We start from the raw sequence: 8661 nt of genomic DNA, 5'->3' as shown, positions 1-8661 counted from the left end.
CAACTGGGTTTGTATTTAAATCAGAACAAGCTCAACTCAACTAAATGATGAGAACAAATAAAAAGATAAAACTTTGTGCAAACTGCCTTCAAAACTGGTGGAAATAAAGATACATTCACAAAGAAGAAGTGTTGGAAAGAGCGGCCCAAATCTAAAAGGCCTTCTGAGGCTGGGAGCTGGTCCACCATGACAAGAGTCCGTTTCAGCCCTTTATTGACCCACATGAAAACACTCAACTCTTCCACATCCATCATGTTATTCAATTAAAACTGAGATAACACCAACATGTTCCTTCCAGTGTGTCCATTTCACCCCTGAGCCCACGTCACCCGCCCCCCGTTGGTGCGAGGCCTGTGAAACACCTGCTCATCACGTCTCCATCGCATCAGGCGAGTCTTTGACTTTTGATGAGCCTTCCTCCTGGGACCGGAGCTCCTCCAGCAGCGACAGGTCTGGAGCTGCCAGTGGGCTTCTCCAGAACTGGAAGGAGTTGTAGCTGCAGTCCTCGGTGCTGCCGTCGTCGTCAGCCTGAGTTGACAAAGACAGAGTGGACTCACGAGTGGAACCACGGTGATCACAACAGTAGGACTCACGCCGGTTCACCTCATGCGTGCATGTATAAAGTTGCCATGCCTACATCCTCTTTATTTCTATCAACATTCTCTCACAACGACCCCAGGAGCCTTGCTGGGGAACCTGTTCTATTCAGCTAGCTTCTGAAGACTGTAGCGCCAGGTCAAAGGTCGTTTCTGGTCCAGCCTGATCACCGCACCAGTTAGTGGAGTATATTCAGTTCATCTTTAACATCTCCATTTCTTCTCATTTAATGGTATTGGGCCTTTGGGGATGCTATTCGTGTATTTCGCACATTTTGGGGACGCAAGCTGCAGCTCCTGAGGCTAAATGGCGCCGTCTCGTGGCCGGACACCACGTGACACCACTACACGCTCGGCAGGCGCGTGTTGCCTTCAATTACTTACTTTGTCGCGTGTTTTAGGACTAACAGTGTGTGAACGAGGTCGTTTACTGGAGCATGAAGGAGCATCGTTGGTGCTGCAACATCCCGAGGTCCGCTCCGTCAAAACAAGCGACGCTTCTTCTTGGGTTCGCTCATCTGGGTTCTCCCAGGAGTAACCCCTCTTCCTGGACCGGCTGCCCGGTACCGCCAGGAGGGACGGCGAATCCACGCCTCCGGTCGCGGACCAGCTTCCCACCTGCGTGTCACCAGGGCGCCGTGCGCGGCAGAGTCTTTTGGAGGGGGGGTGGAGGCAGAGAAGGTGCTCGGGTCGTCGCTTCGCCATCCCGCTACTTCTGCCCGGGTTCTGGTCGCACCGGGTCCGAGCCCTGGACGCGCTCACGTGCGGCTTTCACATCCATTTGCTGCTTGAACGGCGCAACACAAGAAATGGCAGAAACAATACGCGGAAGTGTGCTCAGCCAATCAGAGGACAGCACCGGCGCGCGGCCCCGCCCCTTTCCGGTGGCGGGCACGTTGAAAATGGCGCATCCCGCCCACCGCTTTTTTTTTTTCTTTTTTTTTTAAAAAAACCTTTATTGACAGTTGAACAAAACTCGGCAACATCCCACCCAGCTGAGAACACGAGAGAAATCAACAGTGACGAAGAGTTCCAGAATGTTCCAGAGGTCGAGCCTGGGGGAAATAAACCTGCCAAAGTTCAGATTAAAAAACATTTTCAGTTGCAATTAGTGATTAAAATGTTAAAAGCCAGTTTAAATGATATGCAAGTCTCTGGGACTCGCTCCCAGTTTCATTTTGACCAGATTAGCTTAGTGTTGCTAAGGCTATGGTGCAGTAAGAATAGCCTGGCCGAACCAGCCTTTAAACTGCCTCTTTACGGTCCAAATAACTGCTCACATTTCATCAACTAGTATCTGACTCCTTGACAGGAGAATTTTTGAGTTTTAAACGTCTTAGACCAAGATGTTAAGGATGATTCTGGTCACAGGGAGCAGATCACAATGGAGGAGATTTAGAGGAAGACCTGAGACCAAATCCTAAAGCCCTAGCTTCTTTGGCCATAGGCAGGGAATCCATGAGATGTAGGGAATCCAAGAGATGCAGGGAGCCCAGGGGGCATCCTTGTTGAATACCTGAGAAAACAAAGTCTCCATAGATGGAGCAAAGTCGAACCCTTGGCCAGAGATGGAGGTTGTAGCGCCAGCGTACTTAAGGTGGACGACCATCATTTTCTGACTGTTGGGCCACATGAATATACACTAAATATCACCTTTGTACACATATAGGCTGCACCTGAATATTAATGTTGGAACATGAGTATTTACACAGAAAGATGGCACAGGGAGGATTCTTTTGTTTTAATTCATGACGGGCTTTCTCCAAGCGTGCCTGGAAATCGGCAGTACGGCACCATCACCTGTAACTTCACGGCTGCATCACATGTAACTTCACAGCTGCATCGTCCGTAGTTCTCCGTGTGTCTCCCATGATGAGTGTGCACGAGGCACAAAGCGACAATCTCAAACCAAGACTCATGTCGTCATCAGCACATGATCACATGACTTTGGTGTGTACCGAGCACCGATGGCCAGTAATCATCTAGAAATGAGCCGCCCAAGCTGGAGGGTTCAGAGCCGGTAATCAGCTCCCACTGGGATGTTAGAGGAGTGTAGCAGGTCTTAGTCAGGGTGGAGAGCAACACCTCTCAGTCTGCTGTCAGGCCACCAGGACCTGCAGATTCCAGCTGGGATGGCACCTTGAATCCCCTCTCACAGCTCTGTGAACTCTCCAGGTTGTGATGAATGAACTGCTGGTGATTAACACACCAGAGTCCACAGGTGTCCAGCCGTCGGGGATAAATGGCTGCTAAGGGTTTGGGCCGCTGGTGTGGTAAAACCATGAAGCTCAGCACCCATCAGCAGCTTCCTGGGGGTCCGTTTGTGATAGCAGACACGTCCAAACACAAGCACCAACCACAGCAGGTCAGAGGATCAAAGAGGAACGTTTCCCTACATTTAGTCCAAGTTTAAAAAAACTGGAGCAAAAAAAAAGACAAAAAAAGCTTCCAGATGCCCTGAAAGACTGGATCAAGATCAGCTAGACACAAAGTGGATCGGGGCAGTTAGTTCCTCCTAAATTCCAACATGATTAGTTACAATAAGCAGCACATTTAAGGGAGTCAAGGTCGCTGAAGCAAGGTCAAACACATCCAAGCACTTCACACACAAGACACTTCCAGCCATCTCTCCTGGATGGCTTTCTTTCAGGAGGTTCTAAACACAAGAAGTAACTTCACCACAAAGACCCGTTGATGTGGTGACCGGCCATATTCTAAAAGTGGTTATTTGGCACTTATTAAAAGTCAGCAGGAGCCTAAAATCTCGAATGTAAAATGTGCGGCTGAAGCCGCACCTCCTCCCCCCCCAGTCCCAGTCCCAGTCCGAGTCTCTCCAACACATGTTGGTGGCGTCCTGTCACGTCTGCGTGCCCTCACCGTCTCGCCGTGGCGACTTCACCGCAGGCTGGATGTCTTCTGGGCTGTGATAGTACACGTCCGCTGGTTTCCGGGCCACAAAGAAGACGCAGTCATAGACGTACCTCAGCATGGAGCGCGGGTTCTCTGTGTAAGTGGTCTGGACCGACTCCTTCTCCACCTTCAACAGGAAGACAGTTTTCTCATTACAGGACGTGTGAAGAGCTGGAGCCAGCGGCCCACATTACTCCGCCTTACCTCGATGTGAAAGCCAATGGTGCTGACGGCGGTTCTGATCTCTTCATAGCTCAGTTCCACTGACAGCTCATTGGCCATGTTCTCAAAGTGGTACAAGAGTGGACCTGAAGGAACATCAAAGTCACATTTAGCTTATTAGTTAGAGAAAACGTTTGTTTTTGTTTGTGTGCTCCATCATTCCACTTCTTCCAAATACAAAGATGTTTCTGCCCTGGAAAAGGTCTCATGTTAAGGAGAAAGGAGAGGACAGCCCACATTAAATCCTGTTAGTTTAAAGATACACTTCCCATTCATTCATATCAGTCGAGTATGTTTTTAACAAACTGACCCACCTAAGTTGATCCACACGCCACCCGGTTTAAGAATTTTCCAGATGGTTTCCACATACTCAATGACATTATGAGCAGTGTCAATAAAGAAGCAGGTCGTCACACAGTCCCAAGAATCTGACAGAAACAAACAGCAGCACACTCATTAAATCTCAGCCTGGCATGAAAACTGACAGCAGTTGTTGCCTACATGGGAAATCTCTTCCTACAGTTGATACGGTTCATATTTTAGAGGGCAAAAAAACCCCAAACACCTTTTTTTTGGCAAAAATGTAAGGATGTAGTGGTACGTGCAGCCATCAGGGGACGCTCTGTCGTTTAAAAAGATGCAAATGCATCAAAAGGCTTTAAAGTTGAGCAATGGCATCGGGTCCTGATGTTTTCAGCTCTTTGTCATATTATAAAGCAGCGCTGGTAACTGATGGCTGTAGCTTTTTAATTTCACTAATAAAACATTTTAGAATAGACCTAGAAAACAACAGCACAGTCCACCAAACAGCTCGTTTCCACAGAACCCCTACAATGTTTGGGCAGTAATAATTCAAGGTTCCATAACATTGTACGATCAAAGCGCCGAGGCTCTGTTTTTTAGAAGATCAAAGGTCAACATTTGCTGAGAATATCAGTAAAAGCTGTTCTCAGCGTATTGAGCCGTTTCGCTAACCCGCCATCTGTCCTCTGACCTGTTTGGTGGAGGTGTTGAGGCACATTTGTCATCTATCTGCTATAAATGACCCATTTTAGGCTGGACACTGACGCCTGCACTGACTTGACTCGCTGTAGACTTCCACAAAGTCTCCTGCTGCCATGGAGAAGTCTGCATTTGGGGGGAGACTCTGAGGGTTGACGTCAGGGAAGCTAACTGGCCTCGTCTGGTCCGAGGACTTCTTGTTGTTGCTAAACTGGTGGATCCAGGGGTACAGGGTGAGCGAGTTCACCTGGTCACACCTGAGTGGACAGACACCACGCGTTGAGACAGGGGGAGGGAGGGGGGGAGGGCAGAGTTAAGCCTCTCGGATGACCTTCTAGAAGAATGAAGTGTCATTTACAGAGAAGTCCACAGACACAGCACAGACATACTTGTAGCTTGAAAACCATCTTCTGTACCTATTGAGAACAAAGTTTGAAGAAAAAAGCATGAAGAAGCTCCATTCGTTGCCCTGGCACATGTACCCCAGCCGAGCTATCTCCCAGGCAAGGCGGCCAAGGCCAGCACCCGGAACCAGCACGCTCACCTTCGACACGTCACTGGCACAATAAAAGGGAGGAAAGGCACACATCAGCCTTCTGCCTAGTGATGGTAGCCATAGTAACAGGCCCGCATCCGTACGCAGACGGAGACAGATTCCTACCACTGGTGCCTGGGGAAGAGCCGCTGGATCTCCTGGATGATGGGCCGGTAGCAGGAATCCCTCTCCGCCCGGCCGTCCTCGCTCCAGTCCCTGACAAACTGTTTGATTGTAGACTTCAGCTTATCCATGTCAAAGGTGGACGAGGGCCGAATCTTCTGTAGATCCAACTGAAGTCACATCAAGAGCTCTCCTTAAATCACCCACGAGGAACCGGCAAAAGTTCTTTTATGTGCCGTCTATTTACTTATTATTGGCTTCAATGTAATCGGATTATTAGCTAAAACTGAAATCAGTGATGTTCTGGATCTGACTGTTTGATGAGGTTCTGGGGGAAAAGTTACAAATCACTAACGTCAATATAAAATTGGAAATTTCTGGTAAAATTATGAGAAACTAGAACAAAAGAAGAGCTGGAACTGGAACTCTAGCTGGCAAAAGTGAAGAGCTGAAAATACGGGTCCTGGTGCTTCACCGCTTAGAAACATACAACAATATGAAATATGAAATATTCAGTTCATTCCAATGGTCCCAAAAGAGGCCTCACCCTCTGGCCGTACTCGATGTTCTCAAACATGTGGAGGCTGTTGTGAACGATGGCCTGCAGCAGCTCCTGGTTCTTCTCGGCACACCTGCTGATCTGGGCCAGGTGGGCCAGAACGTTGGGCAACAACTTGCGGTGCTTCTGTGGTAGACTTTCATACTGATGCTCGGCACGTCTGACCTGCTCCTGGACGTGGACCCTGGCAAAAACGGACCACAAACGGCTTCAGTAGAGCGCTCACCTCCCCTCTATCGGGACTGTGGGATTAAACATGAAGATGCATTCTCATGATCCCTTCTGACCTCCTTCCCAACTGTATTCCTTACAGTAAATGCTGCATAACCCGAAGCTTAAATGTTTCTCCATCATCAGAGTGGAGGGACAAGCAGAACCTGCCTGTGGAGACGCTTCCTGCCAACTTCTCCTTCCTAACAAGGACACTTCGCTGTGCTTCGCTTCCTGCCAACTTCTCCTTCCTAACAAGGACACTTCGCTGTGCATCGCTTCCTGCCAACTTCTCCTTCCTAACAAGGACACTTCGCTGTGCATCGCTTCCTGCCAACTTCTCCTTCCTAACAAGGACACTTCGCTGTGCATCGCTTCCTGCCAACTTCTCCTTCCTAACAAGGACACTTCGCTGTGCATCGCTTCCTGCCAACTTCTCCTTCCTACAAGGACACTTCGCTGTGCATCGCTTCCTGCCAACTTCTCCTTCCTAACAAGGACACTTCGCTGTGCATCGCTTCCTGCCAACTTCTCCTTCCTAACAAGGACACTTCACTGTGCATCGCTTCCTGACAACTTCTCCTTCCTAACAAGGACACTTCGCTGTGCATCGCTTCCTGCCAACTTCTCCTTCCTAACAAGGACACTTCGCTGTGCTTCCTTGGGGGCTCCACTTTTAAAGTGCAGAGCGGGAATATAAATGTACAGTCTTCAAACGAGACTCCACTGGACTGAAAGTCTTTGGAGAACAAAGGTTAAAGCACAAGTTAGTCGGGCCGGAAAGATTACACACTTTAGTCCCGCAACATCTAAAAGAAGCCCAGGAGGTTTTTCTAAGCTAAAGACTTTCCACCGACCTCATGTTCACCATGTAACTGGTTCAATCAACTGAGAGAGCCATTATAAGAACTAATGAATAGCCACTTAATACTGCAGGAAGCAGGTTAAATATAAACCAATTTAACGGAATGAATCGATGCTTCGTCTACTAATAATGGACCAGTTTAGCTCAAACTGCATCGCCTCCTCTCCTCCGCCTACGTTGTCTACCTTGGATTATAATGGAAGATTCGATACCTGTAATAAGAAAAAGCATCGATTATTCTCCAGAAATGTTCTCTTTCCAGCCTGGCCTCCTCCTCGGGACTGCACTTTATTCTTTCTTTGTGAAAATAGGATCTTTTGGCCGCTGCCTCGCCGGTACCGTCAGCCATGTCTGGCCCGCTTCAGAACTGACCAATCAGGACGCGGCTTACTTCTTCGCTCTGTCATATCAAGCTGCTCAGACCCCACGAGGCTCGTTAGCGCCCCCCGCCGTTCCACAATAGCGTTACACTGAGCAAAGTGGCGCTGCCACCTGCTGGACATTTAGCTTTATCTATTTAAATGACTCAAAAGGACACAATGTGGAAAATGTTGTCAGGCCAAAGACAACTGAGACAACAAGTGTGGATCTGGCTAACACTTACAGGCTGTGGGCAGTCTCTGGGAGCCTTGGAGGGCTGGAGCTCCGACACTGGCCCTGGGATGTCCACACCGCCTCCCGTCTGGGGGAACTTAGCCTGGGGTGTGCCCTTAGACCACACCATTCCCTTTGTCTCGTCTCCACTGTTGCCCCCTTCAGCCATCACGTGCTGCTCAGGACAGACGGAGTCAATCTTGGGTGGAGTGGGAGCATCTCCACAAGCACCAGGGGGCAAAGTTTGAGTGGCAACGTCCTGACGCTCAGGTCTCGAGGGGGTGTTGGGAATAAAACAGGGTCTGGTCCAGGAGGAGGTGCTCACCAGTATCTCCCATAGTTGCCAGTCTACAGTATACTGGGAGAAGGTTGAAACCCGAGCCCGACATCCTTCACAGGAACCGGGCCAAGCCACTGGTTCAGATATGGTGACGACACCTGGGTCAAGATTCTAACAAGAGAACTGAAGGCGTTCTCAACCACACAGATGATTACGTCACATTCATCTGGCCTTCCTGGACGGTGCAGTTAAGATGGACACAAAGCTCAGCATCGAGGTCCACAGAACCCCCCCACACAGATCAGCACCTCCCATTGGACTCTCACCACCCACTGGAACACAAGTTGGGTGGAATCAGAACCTAACGGGGCTAAAGAGTAGCCAGCCACCACAACCCAAGGCAGGAAGAAGGAACAGGATCATCTCAAAACATGTGGTGACCCAGACTGGGCCTTCAGAGACCTGCAAACAGGAGGATACAAGCACCACCACGTCTCTATTTAAAAAAAGGATGTAAAAAAGATTATTGCGAGTTTTGTTCAGTAACATTCAACTGCTGTTGTTTGTATCAACTATTTAGTTATCTAGAAGAATGTAATTTGCGTAGTAGCTTGGAAAGCAGTGTATTAGCTTTAACCTTAAAGTTAAAACACCGATGACATGCCACAAAGACATGAAAGCCCCACCAACACATTTAAAGGTGGATGGAATGTGAAACAGCACAGAAAATTATCATATTATTATAATTGACCACTGGCTGTAGTG

General features: G+C 48.8%; 1 protein-coding gene across 6 annotated transcripts; it reads right to left on the bottom strand.

Annotated features, from left to right (window-relative positions):
- Positions 1–387: 387 nt before the first annotated feature.
- On the bottom strand, positions 388–7409 carry carnmt1 (carnosine N-methyltransferase 1). 6 transcript variants are annotated; one of them, XM_057033604.1, is made up of 9 exons: positions 7235–7409; positions 5936–6131; positions 5392–5558; positions 5120–5287; positions 4797–4987; positions 4043–4156; positions 3711–3814; positions 3474–3633; positions 388–528 (listed from the first exon to the last, which is right to left on the bottom strand). In XM_057033604.1, exons 1-9 carry the CDS (start codon positions 7369–7371, stop codon positions 524–526), a joined length of 1242 nt encoding a protein of 413 aa, XP_056889584.1. In that variant the 5' UTR covers positions 7372–7409; the 3' UTR covers positions 388–523. The 6 variants fall into 6 exon arrangements, with proteins under 6 accessions (XP_056889584.1, XP_056889587.1, XP_056889582.1 ...); XM_057033607.1 differs by having other exon boundaries at positions 4809–4987; positions 5147–5287; XM_057033602.1 differs by having other exon boundaries at positions 7208–7393.
- Between the last annotated feature and the right edge of the window lie 1252 nt (positions 7410–8661).

This window comes from Takifugu flavidus, chromosome 5 (assembly GCF_003711565.1).
Source record: "Takifugu flavidus isolate HTHZ2018 chromosome 5, ASM371156v2, whole genome shotgun sequence".
NCBI classification, from domain to species: Eukaryota; Metazoa; Chordata; class Actinopteri; order Tetraodontiformes; family Tetraodontidae; genus Takifugu; species Takifugu flavidus.
Note: the sequence above shows the minus strand (reverse complement) of the source record. Positions and strands in the feature narration are given on the sequence as shown.